Source organism: Stegastes partitus, unplaced genomic scaffold (genome assembly GCF_000690725.1).
Source record: "Stegastes partitus isolate 25-593 unplaced genomic scaffold, Stegastes_partitus-1.0.2 Scaffold806, whole genome shotgun sequence".
NCBI classification, from domain to species: Eukaryota; Metazoa; Chordata; class Actinopteri; family Pomacentridae; genus Stegastes; species Stegastes partitus.
In genome coordinates this window covers 22,426-38,953 of record NW_007578537.1, presented here as the reverse complement: position 1 = coordinate 38,953, position 16,528 = coordinate 22,426, and the positions used below count along the sequence as shown (strand labels likewise).

Below are 16,528 nucleotides of genomic sequence, written 5' to 3'. Positions count from 1 at the left end.
CTCTGCTGCTTGAACAAAAACATGAAAAGTACTGAAGGACGTCTCATCGGAGCAACTTCAAATGTCTGTCAACTTATTTATAATTATAAGAATAAGAACAAACATTTTAAACTTTAACAGTTAAATATTCAGTCTGCAGTTCAACATCAGAAGTTCAAGTTGAATCAAATGATTTCTGAAAAGCTCCTGAACAAGAATCATGAACAAATCAAACACAAGTTAGTTTATAAAATGTTTAACTTTTGTTCATAATTAGAATTAAGTTCATAAAACACAAAAACTAAGTTTAAATAACACTGAAAACCTCGTTAGCTTCATGACTAACCAGCTTATAAATATGTGTTTATGTTAGCAATCAACAAATAATTAAAGATACCCTCATTAGCAGAAGAAACGCTGATGGAAAGTCTCACTAAGAGCTGTCTAAACCCAACAAGACTGATTCAAACCGGTCGGTTCTGTTGCTGAGCCCGGTGATTACAATCAGAACCGAGTCAAACTGCCTCCACTTCACAACTATCTCAGCGATTTGCAGAAACTTTCCATCCGACAGAGATCCAGATAAAGATGTTTCTGTAGGTTCAGTTGCCATGTGATCCTCACACAGTATAAACAAAAGCCCGGTCCGAGAGGAGCTCCTCCATCACACAGTCTAATACCTGAAAGATGATATAAGCTGACATCCAGGTCAGCCGCTGATCACATCGTTCCCTCCGTTACAGCGAAACAGAAAAGACACACCACATGGAATAATATCATAATTGCTCCGGCTCAGGAAAATTGCCCTCAGAAATCTAAATCCATAATCCTCAAGCCGGACTTAAAACGCTGTGCTTTAAAATGTTTTTCTTTTTTTCCAGAGTGATTGCAGGAGTCTCTATGGAGACCGGCTGCAATGAGAGATGAGGACCAAACCCCGTTAAACACTACATCATCTGAGAAGATCCCAGCGGACCAATCACGGTGCAGATCTGGAGACATGAAAACTTATCCAAGAGCCACATTTTAATTGGCTGATTTAGCAACAGATGCACTCAGAGGTGCTCATGGAGGACGTCTGCTGCAGAGCTGAACATCCAGACGATAGGAGGCTAGCATTACGCTGCTGTTTATAAATGATGAGAGCTGCTGGCAGCTTGAGGTTCTGTCTGTGCAGACCGGCAGAGAGCAGCAGCAGTTAGTGACAAACGTTTCTACAACTGATCTACAACCCGTCGTCTCCTCTGGCTCGGCCTTGGACCTCCAGCCTGTGTCGTGTGTTTCTACCTGCTCTGGTCGTGCAGTTTGCTCCTTTTGTTGGTTTGAACCAATAATTTATTTTTGATACTGATAATTTTTTCCTGGATGTTTGACTGTGAACGTGCAGAAACCTTCAGACTGACGCCTGAGGTCCACATCGGTGCTTCTCATCCTGCTTATAGACGGAAACAAGAAGTTTTTTTGAACGTTTGTATGAATATTTGTCATAATTCTGACTAACAGCAGGTTTTGAGGTGACAGCGCCTCATTCAGACCGTCCTCCAGCACAGCGATGTGTTCGACCGTCTGGTCGTCGTTCTGCTTCGGGGGAAACTCAAAGCTCTTCCATGTTTGTGTTTCAACAAAACAGTGACGAGGTTTTGCTTTGGTGGAACGTTTACAGGCAGGAAGGCAGAACTGTGACTAAACTCATGTCTAAGCTTCAGTGTGAGCTCCTCTGGTTGGTCGGCGTGTCTTTACCTGTTCTTGTCGTGCAGTTTGCTGATTTCGTTGGTTTGAACCATTAATTCTTTCTCCAACTTGTTGGTGGACAGAGAATTTTCAAGCAGCTGGATCTCGAGTCTGGACGTTTGATTCAGAACCTGCCACAAAACAAACGCACACATAGAGAAGATCAACACATAATGGATGAGTTCACGCTCTGAACGTTCTCAGGAGTTCACATCATGCACCGAACCTTAACAAGGAACCATAAACAGGATGTATTTAAAGCTTTGTAGAAACTTGAGGAAAGAAAACGTTCTGAACATTCGAGCTGCAAATAGAACCGTGACTTTGTTTTCACGTTGTCAGGATGGAAACTCTCCTCTCTGGTATGATCCTTTATTTAAACCTCTGACAACAGTTCCTCTTTTTAGTGCAAAAACTAACTTCACAGCTCTCCATCACCTCCTCCTCAACCTCCACATAAACCTCCAGCCAAACAAATCAAAGGCACTGATTTAGCATCACTGTGGTCTTTGGAAAGTCCTCGGTAGTGTTTCTGGAGCACCGAGCAGATCCACTGGGTTTTAGTGGGGTCTGTATAGAACACATCTACAGGTGTGTCTCTGGCTTCACCTGCGTCTCCACGTCGGTCAGCTTCCGTGTCTGTTCGGCCGTCTGAGAGAGAAGGTTGGTTCCCATTTCCAACATGGCGGCCGTGTGGTTGTGGACGGCGCTCTGCTGCAGCTGAGCCATCTCCGTCTTCATGCTCTCCTTGATGTAGTTCTCGATCTGCACCAAACACAGAAACTGGTTGAGGGAACTTGGCACACATTTAGTTTTTAATTTTTATTGAACTTTTAAACCAGAAATCTCCTTCAGAAAAAAAAGAAAAAAATCTCCTCTTTGTGGGAGATCTGGCCAAGAAGGAACCTCATCATAACGCTAGAAAACATGATTGAATCAAGCATGACAACAGCTCACGTAGGACAAAAGTAAAGCACCTCAGAACAAGCAGAGGATCCAAGACACACAAAACTAATTCAAGCTTAGAAGAAAGATGTTCCTGCAGGACTGCTTTGTCAATAAAAGTCAAACAGTGCAGCTGTCTCGTTAACAAAGGTCCAGAAACCACATTATGACAATGCACATGTATGGTTGAGTTGTATATAGAGCATGAGCAGTGTTTCCATATAGAAACCTCTCCACAGTCCAGAACACTTCACAAACCAATCACGAGTGCTTCCTCACTGCTGAACTAAAGCAGGCCCTATGTAATAACAAAAACCAGCCTCACCTTCAGATTTGAGCCGGTTATCCACCCAGATGCCCAAGTTCTCGCAGGAAGACACTTTTTCAATTAAGTCTCCTTCTAAAGTCTGAATCCTATCAGCATGTGAGATCTGAGACAGAGCCTGTAAAAGATCATAAATTTGGTTTCTCTTGGCATTCAGAACCAGCCTTAAATCTTGCAATGAGGTCTGCAGCTGTGAAAAAACCAGCCTGGAGCTCATAAACCGTTTGGCTCAGAGAAGAAGCAGCTAAATAGACAATTGTGTCATCTGCATACAAACTCACTTCTGCTGTTGGCTGTGAAGTGGTAACACAAGACGTCTGTACTGGAGGTTTACACTCACCATCGCTGACATACCTTCAGAACTTTGCACGTGTTCTTTAGTTTACTTGCAGATTTACAACATTACATAACCGTACGACAGCAGATCTCATTTATTCATTTACAACTGACACCAGGCAGAAAACTAGTGTCCCGCTGAAGTCCCCAGTGGTTCTCTTGGGTTTTATACATTCATGGTCAGACTAAGTTTTACCTTTTTCATGCCTCGCAAAAGATCCGAGATCAGCAAATACATTATTTTAAGCGAACATCCGTCAAAAACCACAGCATTAAAATGACTTTATTACACATTTAAACAGAACCAAACACTGTCCTGAATCCTGGGGCCTGTGCTGTTTAATCTTTATCCCGTCTCCTCTGTATCTGGGGGTTATATACACCTTTATGCCGACGACACCACGCTGTACCTCTTCAGGTACTGTCAGCTATAAGTTGCACTCAAAAGACATGAATTTCTTCTGAATGCAGATCAAACTCAACACAACCTTCGGGTCATTAGGACGGATGAGAGGCTGACTTTAAACATCGTGTCTCCACCCTGGTGACTGAACTACAATAAAAATGCTTTTTACAGGACTAATCAGGTTTTGTGTTGCGTTACTTCCAGCTGTTCTTGTTTTAGTTGATTCATTGTTTTTAAAACATTAGTTCTCTCGCTAACATTTTTATCATTTAACTAACTCTTGTTTATTTTGATGCACATGTTTCCTATTTATGTGCCTACTTTTACTGGCCTTTTAATAGTTCATTGTTATTAAAGTTTCCTATTTGTGCGGCTCCATGTTTTACTTTCCTGCTCGACTGTAAATGAGGCCTTCAGACCGCAACAGTTTCTAAAAAGCCTGAATGAATGAATCTCTGTTTAAATCGTCACACACTTCACCTCATGAACGTCTGAAACGAACACGAACACGTCTTCCATCGTTTGAGTGGCACTCGAGTGCAGAAGGAGTTTGGAGAACATGGGCAGAGCAGATGTGGGCGGTTAGTTTGGATTGAAGAGATGAACAGATATTCAGTGAAGCTTGTCTGCAAAGGACTCTTTCATCCTTATCTCCAAACCCGTCGACGCTCCGAAGCCCAGCGAGTGACCAGCTGCAGATAAAGGTTCAGCTTGGATGGAGGAACTGTATGGACCATCTGTGTTCAGAGCTTCAGGCCTTAGAACATGTTCAGAAGTCAGCCTCCCAGCTCTAGATCTGCCTCCTTGCTCCTACGTTGCTGGTGCAGCGGATTACATCATTTTGTGGCCTCTGTTGTTGACTTATTAGATAAAAGAGGATTTGTCTGTGTGTGCTTATCGACCGGCTTTGGTTCGACAAACAAACCCGACTTGATTGGATTTTAAGTATCTGGTTGTTGATCTGGCTGCTGCAGTCTGAACACACGCTGGGATGATTCAATAATCAGCCGGAGGGGAGATTCTCAAACACTTGATGTGTAAAAGATGTTTTGTGGGTTCTGCTTTGGCTGACTGATGTGCTGTAAAAGCATCTTCTAGGAACTCAGCAGCCAAGACAAATCAGTGTCACATGTGTCCTCTGTGGCAGTTTCCATTCATCCTGCAGCTGTGGCTCCACTGCATCCACTGCTCTGCTGGTGAGGAGATGTTCTGGATGTGCTTCAGATTGGCTTGTTTTGTACTTAATGCATGTCTTCTGGTATACAGTATAATAGAGATACAGATTATGGAGTATAACTTCCTTTTAGAGCTCAGAGGGGGCTCAGGGTTATGAGGACGGACGCTTTAGTTACAGATTGTTGTGGAGACCAGTGAGCTGAACAGTTTTCTTTATGATCTCTACCTCCTTGTTATCTACAGTCATCCTCAGATGTGTTCACAGCCTCCCACTGAAGACGGAAACAAACAGCTTCAGTCACTGAATCAGCTGAAACTGACAAAAGTATTAATTAATAAAAAGTTAATGAACATCATGACGCTGCTTCTGAATTGTGGTTCAACAGAAATATAAAAACAACAGTCACACCAGCATGATGGGACCCATAAGCTAACATGTAGCTGAACAACCCTCTGAGCCAATCACTGCCATCAGGTGTTTCCTGTGGCTCTCAGTCAGACTTGTGCACCTGTTGACAGGTGTTCTGGACCACTGCTCATCAGCAAAGGCCTCTCATTGGTCCACTGCTCATCAGCAAAGGCCTCTCATTGGTCCACTGCTCATCAGCAAAGGCCTCTCATTGGTCCACCACAGTTTTGTTTTTTTTAATTGCTCTTTTCAACCACAATTCAAAACCAACGTGTTATTTAGGGTTAGAATAACTCAGCAGCGAGTCTGAGTCTTACAGGAATGTGTTCAGAAACATGAACGGACAGAAATCATTGATTCAAACGAGGAGCGTGGGATTCATTCAGCAGTAACTTCATTAATACAGGATCTGATGGTAAATAATGTACAAGCTCCAGGTTTATTCTGTGGAATTATTCATATTAAAGCCTCTAAAGCCTCCAGAATAGTCCAGCATGCTCCACTGCAAACTGGTGAGACCTCCACTAAAGGGTTAGGGTTAGGCTGAAGGCTCTGTGACTTCACATAAGACCAGAGAGCAGCTTCATCTTGTTCTGCAGCGTTTTCTCAACCAATTAATCTGCATGTCTGATGGTTAGACTGAATGTGACCAACACACAGCAGTGGTCTGAGCAGCTCCGTACCAACTAAACTCTGTCTAATGATGGATTGTAAAGGAGTCGGCTGACGACGTGTCAGCGCACACAGACAGACCAGGTACACCTCACACAGCACATGTATGTACTGGTGGCGTGTTGTGGCCAGAAGGCTTCTAAAGCAAACAGTAAAGTCATCCTGTGTGTCTGTTGGCACAACAAAGTCCTGATAATATTTATGCTGCGCGCATGTTTCCAGTAAAATATTCATTCTCGGTAAAAGCTTTTTAATAAAGAGCGGACGAATTACAACATTTCAATCAACTGAAGCCTGGAAGATAATAAAAGAGAAACAGAGGTGGATCTTTGCTTGTCAACAGAACCAGCCAGTTCTCAGCCTCCTGCACACGTCTGCCAAGTCGAATTAGCCTCTCAGTCTAATATCCTTTCTTGGCACCGGCGCAAAAGTCAAATATAACATTTTTTCAGGCCGGATTTCAGACATAATACAGCTTCCCCTAACTGTGAACTACATAAGGCTGATATAAGTGTCACTTTCCATATAACCTCCAATGGTCTGGCCTCAGGAATTGGAAAGAAAACAGGGAGTCTGGAATTCACAAAGCTCAAGTAATGATGGATTACTGCGGCTGATAATGAACCGTGGAGTATGACTGTGTTTGGAAATGGCGGTGGGACTATCTAGAAATGTAAAATCTCTTAACTACGCGCTTGTTTTTGCATCCTTGTAGGTCTGGGTTAAAAACTGCAGTTTAAAAAGCTGCAGCAGAAACGGTGGGACGGTGGAAGTCACCTTGAGCAGAAGGTCTGGACGGACGTCTGACGGCTTCACCTCTGAGGGAATGTGACTGACTCATGGCTGGATCTGGTGGAGTCATAAACGGAAAGTACCAAGGAGAAACAAGATCACACAAACACGCCCAATCACGTAAAATCACCGCTCGGGAAGCCGTAAAATAGGTCTACGTGGGTGTTGGGTTATTTAGACGCTTTCTAACCTCGACTCCACTTAAACGCTGAGCTGTTCCAGTCAGAGGATATCAATCCAAACGGCTGCTGGCAGCGAGTCCGACCGAGCTGAGATGCAAATTTGTGTCAGTCAGGAAAGAGGTTTGGACGGTGAAATAAATATGAGCGCATAATGAGAATGCAAAGGTTATGGAGATTTATTTTCTGCTAAGACGTGACGTTCTGATGCCAGTGGCTGATTTGCTCCAGAACATAAGGTAACTTGGCCATTTGTTATTGAACCAGAAACTGGAACCAGTTCGTTCACTTTGCTGTTTTCTGTGCATTCTCATTAAAAAAAACAAGTTACTTCTTCTCCTCGGAGAAGACAAACTGGTTTCAGACCAGTGGACTTTGTTTAAAAGCTCAACGTTTGATAAGCTTCAGTCTGAATTTGACCGACTGACCGCTGACCAGATAAAACGGATCCACTGCTGAATGAGCAGCCAGAACCAGCCGTCCAACCAAAAGAAGATGCCCCCATTAAAAACAACGTATGTTTTCATTTAAAAAAATAAAATAAATATCAGAACATTATGTAAGTAAGAAGAATTCTGCTGTGAATAAATCATGACACACGACAACTCAAGCTCATGTAGCAAAATGTTATTAGCTTAGCATTACTTTAGCGAGCTAGCTAGGGATCATGATACACACACTCTCATATGCCATATTGTTGTTAGCTTTACTTCGTCAGCTAGCTAGGTGGTGCTACAGCAAGCTAATACAACTTAGCATTAATAATTAATCAACTCGTTAGCCTTTCACACGGCTAGTTATCCATGTTTTCACTGATGGTTAGCTTTCATGTTTTTGTATGAGGTGATGGTGAACATCATTTATCATCACGTTCAAAGGACAGAAGATGAAAATCAGTTTCATACAAACATCACGTCTTTCTTCTCATGTGACTCATAAACGGTGAGGAAAAGTCATATATGTTAAAATATGACATCATAGTACCTCAGACCTGCTTTTTTATTTCATCCCACCGCTAATATAACTTGAACGCTATTTAAACATCTGAGGAAACAAATGAAATGGAGACGGACTGAGCGGGTCGGGAGCTGAGCTGTGTTGGGCTCATCTATAAGCTGTAGGTTCTGCTGAGCAGCAGCATTTCCTCATCACACTGACTGGTACAGTAGCATGAGCAGACAGAAGTCATAAAGTGGGTAAACGGACTCCGTCATGTCTGTGGTACACTGTTTATCTGGAATTAGCTTCACCCTGATCCACCGGTGGGATCACACCAAATAAGGCTGCAGCTGCAAAACCCCCGAGTGCATTAAACTGAGTTTTACTGCTGCTCAGTCCAGACCTGCTCTACATGTTCAAAACCTTCATGGGCTGGTCTCTGTGCTCGAGCTCGGCCCACTAGAACTCACTCAGCTGTCCGCAAAACAAAAATAGATGTGGTTAGTCGTAGTTATTCTAGAAAGTGTAATAAGTCCAGTTCCATTTTATACAAATCGAGCCTCCGGCTTCACAGGATCACTGTTTGCTAAGTGAGAGCCACATAAACACACGTTTATGTTTCCCAAAGTGCTCCTTCACACAGAGCCATGAAGGTTTTAAGGTGCTGTGTTTGGACCCGTTCTTGTGGCCTGGATCCGACTCTCCTAATGATGCCGTCTGACATCCCGACAGCCCGGGTCCATTAGTGCCTTAACTGCCCCCTTCAGCATGTGCAGACGGGTCTGTTCAGACACTTTATGAGCCACGATTGGATGTTCATCAGTAAACAAGCTGTCCTGGGCTGTCTGGAAGGACATGCGCAAGAACCGGGTTTTAAAAGGTTCTGGTGACTGATTGAACCGAACACATCCATCAGCAGAGCTCCCTCCTCTGTACACTATCATCTAGTGCTGCTAAAGAGCCAAGAACAGGACCAGGTCCAGGTCCCTGGTATCACTGGTACAGACCACCTCCACTTCTCTGATGCTTCCCATCCAGCAGAACTTCCACTGCAAACAGTCTCATGTGACCCTGCTACCTGAATGCTGAGTGGTCGATTCAATTCAGTTACATTTTATTTGTATAGTGCATATTTACAACAACAGTCATCTCATAGCGCTTAACAAAGGCAGAAACACCCAACGATCCAAACATCTGGATTCTCTATAAGCTTCAGCAGTCCGCTGGTGGGACGGAACCGAAAACCTCCACAGGGGAAAAAAAACCTCCGACAGAACCAGGCTCAGGGAGGGACGGCCATCTGCCTCCACCAGTTGGGTGGATGTAGGATGAATTATAACATTTAGTTTACAGTTAAACAAGTTATGAGAGGTTATTGTCCGTTTGTTCCTCCACTTCAAATGGACCAATGAAATATTCCATGTCGTAGTTGGTGGAGGTAACAGGAGGCATCATGGTGGGGCAGCAGGGTGCAGAAGGTGAAGCCAGCAGCTGGAGTTCTCAGGTTTGATCTCTGGTCAGATGTCTTTTACCTCCACAGAAGTCTCTGTCATGGTGCACATTGGTTTCTGCCTGAACTGTCCATCAGTCCACAGACACTCCAAAACAACTCACTATGTAGAGTTTGAGTTGGATTAAGCCTTTAAATCTGTGACTTGTTAGTTAGAAAGTAGCGTTTCACTGGAATAAACCTGCAAGTACCTGAACAGAAAGCAATATTCTGGGTCACATAGACCTTTCAAACAATAACACATCCATTAGGATGAGATGAACTGTTAAAACCAAAGTCAGACTGCTGCCATCATCGACTAGCATCAGTATCAGGAGTGTGGTCCTCACTGTGAAGCCTGTTCTGTTGGAGACACTTTAAACTGGATGTTAACCACTGAACACGCTGTCCTGGGCTGTCTGCAAGGACATGAAGACCAACCAGGTTCTAAAAGCTTCTGGTTACTGATTGAACCCTGACCCACATCCAACATGCCTCCTCTGTACATCATCATCTGGAGAAGAACAGGATGATGCTCTCTGCTGTCGCTGCTACAGATTCCTGCTAGTTCACCACTTCTCTGATGCTTCCCATTCAGCAGAACTTCCAGCACAAAAAGGGGTTTTGATCTTCTTCTAAACAGCAGCAGCGGCGTGAGAGTCAGAAATCTGTGGGCCTGGACAGTTTAAAACGCTTCCAGCAGAGTCCTGTCACATCTCTGCTTATCTGTGCGGGGAGGCGGTGCTGCTGATGGTGTTGCCGGTCTGGCTTCTGGGATGCATCTGGATCCATTACAGACCACTTTAGTGGACAGGAGTGATGGGGGGCTATTACCCACCATCGCCTACCCCCTAAATCATCACCTCCCGACGCATCAGCAGCCACCTCGGGACCAACGCCAGCAAACACACTCACGCCTCCTTATCACACACCCACAGTGGAAGGTGAACCTGACACCCCTCTTTGAATGCGGGCCCAGTAATTCACTGTGGCGGGCTTTCGGAGGTGTCATCCCGACACTCTCCACAGCGCTCTGATACAGCTTCTAGCTCACAGCTCACTCAGACACTGAGCTGTTTGTCTTTAGATCCAGCCTGAAGCAGTTTGAGGCTCTCGGTCTTAAACTCTGTCAGAGGAGGTGAGTAACAGCCCTCTACTGACCTCGCTGACCTTCACCCAACATCCAGGCCTTCTCTCAACTGCTGCCACATTTTCTCACAGAATGAGACTGAATGACATTTAAAACCAAACCAGAACCGAACACGTCTCACCTGAACCTGGACCATTCTGTCCTCCAGGTTCAGGTGAGATCTAGCGGTTCTGTTCAGGCACTGTGAGGTCAGCCTTTGGATTATTCAACATTAACGGACTGGTGATGGTGGGTTAACGTCTGTTGTCTCACAGGGAGGTGGCAGGACGATGAGATCTGATGATCACCAATCAACAATCGATGAGCCGATGGCAGCAGCAGGCCCTGGTCCTGATCCTGTTGGTTCAGTCAGTAAACACATGTCACGTGTACCACTGGGTAAAGAAACGCTGTTCATCCCAGTTTCTCTCTGTTCTGAGGTCACTAGCCGTCCCAGAAGTCTTTGTCCGTTGCTAGCTAAACCCCCACAGTGCTGTCTGATTGCCACCCACAGAACACCTCCTGGACTGTGTGGACGCCGGTCCTAAAGGTGAGCTAATGCTAACGCTAGCAGCTGTCATGGAGCCGATGTCACGACGTAACATCAACACGAGCTTCAGTCTAATCCCTCATCCAGCATTATGGTGAACAATTTAAACATGTTCTAGGGAATCTTTTTACAGATTTAATGTGTAATAAAATGTTTTTCCAGACAGATGACTCCTGTTTTGTCCACACAGCGATGCTTCACATTCACAGCATCACACTGAACACTGTCATGAGCATCAGCATCACGAATACAGCAGATTTCAGACAAGAACACGTTTTCATTTCGTCCTTTCTACAGATTTTAAACTGTAGAAAGGACGAAGAAGAAAGAAATGAAGGAGGAGGAGATAGACCAGTATGTAAGCCGTCGATGTCGGAACCATCTTTTCTTCCCAAACTTTTCATTTTCACGCGTCCACACAAAAAACCAGAGCTTTTATAAACCTGCACTTTAAAAGCTGTTTGAAAACGTCTGAGTTTGAATGACCTGAATCACTGTCTACATGTAGAAGACAAACACAACATGTGATCAGAACCTTTGTGAAGTTAAACTTTGTGCACAGAAGAAGAAACACGAGCTGTCTGAAGCAACACCACCGAGGCTCTGCAGCATCACACCAGTAAAACAACAGTTTGTTCTGAAGTTGTCTGTAGTTTAATCTCTAATCATTCCTCAGCGTTCGCTCCTCCTCGTCCTGCTGTTTGCACAGACGTCTGATTTAACTCATTCGGACTCGTCTCTTCTGTCCAGCTGTGATGTTTAGTCAGAAAACTCTGAGGGTTTATGGGAAATGGAGTTTGTTGAAGGACACGCTTTTTTAAAAAAGCCTCTGTTTTTACTTTTTAGAGCAGCTGTAACTCTGAACGAGGTTTGATTGTGTGAGGTGCCCTCCGATGATTCATGTTATGATTTGATTCTATGAAAATAAAATTAAATTGAATTTTCAGACTTTTGGAGCAGGGCTTTTGGTTCTGGTTTCACTTTGGCTCGCTGTGGTTTAAACTTTGCCTGGCAGGACTTTCTCTGTGCCACGAAGGAATTAACGTAGAAACAGGAAGTAAAGGTGGTGGAAGGACAGAGGAGGGCAGCGACAAATCCATCTCCTGAAACTAACACTCGTATAAAACTGACCTACGCTATCAAGGACTGTTTGTTTTCTGACCATCTCCTCTCAGCATCATCACCCTGCTCACCCAGAGCACGGAGATGAAGCAACAAACATGCTGCAAATGAGTCATGTTGGAGCCAAATGCAGGATGTTTCCTCAACCTAACCAGTTAGCTTTGGTGCCAAACCCTAACCAAGCTGCTAACATGTAGTTAAAGGTGTCCATCCATCATCTCTACACCTTCATCCTCACCAGGGTCACGGGGGGGTGGAGTCTATCCCAGCTGACTCAGGGTGAAGGCAGGTTCACCTGGACAGGTAACCAGTCTATCACAGGGCTACACTTAGAGACAGACAACCAAGCACACTCACATTCACACCTACGGACAATTTACAATCACCAATTAACCTCAGCATGTTTCTGGACTGTGGGAGGAAGCCGGAGAACCCGGAGAGAACCCACGCTGCACGGGGAGAACATGGAGACTCCACGCAGGAAGATCCCGGGTGTCCTCACCGGGACGCCAACCGGCGACCTTCTAGCTGTGAGGCCACGATGCTAACCACTGCGCCACCTTGCAGCTAGTTAAAGGTGTGAAAAGGCCAATTTTAACCCAAACATTATATTTTCTTAACCATGTAGTTTGGAAGCAAGTGAAAACATAAATGAATGAACAACGGTTGAACATGGGACCTCCTAACCAGGACCATGTAGCTGTCTGCTAACTCACAGTTGCCCCACTTGGGGGTAAATACCTCAGAATGCAGCTCAGTTGTGAAGGACGGGGAGCTGTGCAGTGAGGTGGGTGGTCCGGCCTCACCGTGAATTCATACTGTTGATCTTCAGTCTGCCATCTGAAAAACAAGCCGGCTACTGCCAGCAGTCTGCATCCAAGTCCTCACATCTTCTGCTCTCCTTTTCTTCTCCTTTGTTTGTCCTTCAAGACACTGTTGTGTTGACCTCATAGCGTTTCGGTTCTGCATCTCCAAGGACATAATGAAGCTTGTGTACACAACCTGAGAGCCAGCCGGCCGCTCCTCTGTATATATCATTAGCTGGATCCCGGTGCAGAGTCTGAGGTGCCCAGAACCGTTTGGCAGGTTCAGAGCTTCACCATTTTTCACCCTTCAAAGGTTTTCTGTCAAACTGGTTTGTCAACAGGGCAGACAATAAAAGAAAGTGAGAATATCTGCCTGGTCGACTTTTCAAGGCTGACTGACGATTCTTTGGAAAAACAAGTCAGAAGGTCCAACACGAGGCTGAACGTTTGACTTGATTTGCATATTTTCCACATTTTGTCAAATACTCTTCGACTTAGTAAATCACATTTCGATACGAATGAATCCCTGAAAGCGGCGCGATAACCAAATGTGATGGTGCAGATTTGCTGAAACACTAACGAGCTTCGTCTGTGGCCGGTTTGCTCGTTACAACAACACAAAACCACAACAGAATCCGGCCCGAGCCTGAATGAAATGTCAGGAACGTGGCGCTAAATCATCATTTTGAAACACAAGCTGGCAGAACTGTGGCCGCCGTGAGTCACACTTTAGATTTAAAGGTTTATTTACCAAGTCAAACGTACAAAAACATGAAAAGCTTGAGAGGCTGAATGTTCTGTTTTTAGTTTGTGATCGTCATTTCTCCGTCCTCCTCTTACATAAAGACGAGCGCAGCATCACTAACAGGAAGCGGCGTGTGAACGATCCGGCCCGAGGACTCTCTGAATCCAAACTGTGACAGTGTTTTGTCTACAGGACATACCTTCGGTGATTGATCGAACCCCAGAGCAACATGAATCAACCAAAGTGCTCTTTCTGTCCGTCTTTCATGCGTGAGATTAAAGTCAATTCATCTAAAAAGCCAAACGAGGAACACAAATTACCGTTTTGACAGCGTGTTATGAAACACATGCACTTTTTCTTGACTTTAGAACATGAGAGATGGACCAGACACCGTGTGTGAGCACGTCCAACAGAAATGTTTGCTTTCCTTTGTATTGATATTGGTACAACTGTGTGGACACGACTCGGCTTTTTTCACAATCAGACTTTTGTTCAGGAAATGAATTTCCAGAGTCGGTCCAGACGGGGATCGTTTGGCGTCTTTGTGAGAATAAATTCCAGCAGTTATGACGAACAGCTTAAATCAGTGTGAAAACGTCTTGAGAACAGTCTGATGAAGTGTGTGAAGGAGGAACATCAGGATGTCCTGGAGCTACTGTGAGCTTCATTCAGCAAACTGCTCATTTTTAGGTTTCATGTAGATCGGTTTAGTTTTGCAGAAACACACAGAGTTCAAGTGAAGTCCTGACAAATCATTGATAAGAGACGTATTCTTCATTTTTATTATCATTAACAATATTAAAACATCTACTTCTTCAATGTTATCATGAACAAAATTGGTTCTAAGTTTAATATTTGGTCATAATGAAGTGTTTGGTATTACTTTAAAATAGTTGTAAAAACTTTCCAGGCCTCATTGAAATGCCTCAAACTCAGATCTGTGCAGCAAAGGGACACATTCAGAAGCTGAAAATAATCCGTTCCTGCATAAAAACAGCCTGAATGTGGACGGTTTGGTTCAGATGTGACCTGAACGTCTTCCTCTGCAGCCACAGACACAAACTGCAGATCTTCACAATATTTAAACTATTTACGGCGTTCAGGAGTCGAGGTTCAACCTCAGGATGGACAAACGTCCAAAGAACGAATAACAATCGAACAAAAACAACTTAAATACAATCAACCGTTATACAAACGTCTGTGGATTAAAAACATCCACCGTCTGCTGGAACCAGCAGCTGCAGCTCCTGGATGTGGCCTCGAGCTTAAAAAACACCATAAGAACATGCTAACAAGGTAGAAAAGCTGGTTTTCATTGGAGGGAGTCCTGAAGCACTCTGGACTTCCTCAGTTTTGTTCATTGTCTTCCTTTATGAACCTACAAAAACTCTCATTTGTCCATTTCCCCAAATAATCCCGGTTCTGCCTTCTAACCAGACGGACTGTTTCCACCACGTGCAGCAGCAACAGTCGCCATCAGAGACGTTTCCGTCGGTGATAAACGAAGGCAAAGACAGTGAAGCTGACGCATGGATGTATATTTTCACAAATCCTCCGGTTACAGTCCTGCTCTCTAATGTCAAAGTGGGCCCAGAAATCACTCCAATTAATTACGCTTATCTGGCCGTATGGGAGAGGAAGTCCTCGCATTCACCCGAGACGTGGGAACGCACCAAGCCAAACAAGCAAACAAAGCGGGACCTGCTCCTTCATCCCGGGCCTGGAACCCCGTCTGGAGATGTTGTGGTCCGACATGGGAATCTTTCCTCGGGGACACATCTGAGCAGGAATGACGACGGCTGCTTTGTGCGTCCATGTTGTCAGTCTGGTCCTTCTGCTGGAGCCCACCGCAAACCCGCCATCGCACCGAGGAGGCTTCGGGGTCCAAATATTTGAGCTAGCATTCCTGTGTACCCTCTAAACATCACAGCGGGGCTCCTCTGCAAAGAAAAGTTGCAGGAATGGACGCAAAAGTTTAGCTTGAAGCCGGCCGCAGCAGAAACCTGACTACATACAGCGTTTTTATGCTAAAGCTCCCAGTCGGGGGGAGAATGTTCCAGTGTGAGCGCCAGCAGCGCCATCTATCACGCTGGATGTCTCTTCTAATCAGAATGAATGTGCATTTAATGACAAAGGCTGTTTCCGTCAACGTCACATGGGTGTTTATCTTCCACCCTAACATCCCATTAAGGAGCGCTGCAGGCTTTATAAACCATCCTGAGGCTGTGCAGGGTTACAGTCCGACCACAGCTTTACAGCTTTTCTCACTTTCTCCATCCACATCTCTTTATCTTCATGTGTTTGCTCTTCCAACGCCGTAGACGGCTATCGCATCGCGTCCAGATAGAGTTACTCGTGAGTCATTCTGTGCTCTTCCACTGTTGCTTCAGACACACCCTGAGCTATACATCACGTCTGTGGGTGCATGAGGCCTTTTTAAGTACTGATGCTGGTATTTTCAGTCTGAGTGTGTGCATGAATATGGGTCTGAATTTCCCTTAAATGAGGCAGAAGAATGAGATGCAGACGCTCGCTCCAGCTTCAGTCTGAGGTGCGTCCATGACGGCTGCTATTAACGATAATGTGCATCCATTTACTGCAGCTTCTGATGGATGAAAAGACTGATAACGTGGATGTTTGTGTCTCTTTATCGTCTGTTGGTCACTGCTCTTTGTGGAAAAACTGCAGCATGAATATATTTGTGAGTCGTGCATCCAACGGGTTCAGACTTTGTTGTTTGGATGGATTACGTCTTATTTCTGCTGAGTGAAGATGTTCAACTGGATAAAAGAAAGGAA

The 16,528-nt window shown here is 44.6% G+C and overlaps 1 protein-coding gene across 1 annotated transcript in view; it reads right to left on the bottom strand.

Moving 5' to 3' along the window:
• The window catches only part of angpt1 (angiopoietin 1), a 65,561-nt gene that overhangs the window by 38,306 nt on the left and 10,727 nt on the right, over positions 1–16,528 (bottom strand). The window contains exons 2-3 of the mRNA XM_008292380.1: positions 2,320–2,475; positions 1,720–1,841 (exon numbers count right to left, since the gene is read on the bottom strand). Of these exons, the coding sequence (XP_008290602.1) occupies positions 1,720–1,841; positions 2,320–2,475 (278 nt within the window). The remainder of the gene's footprint in view (positions 1–1,719; positions 1,842–2,319; positions 2,476–16,528) is intronic.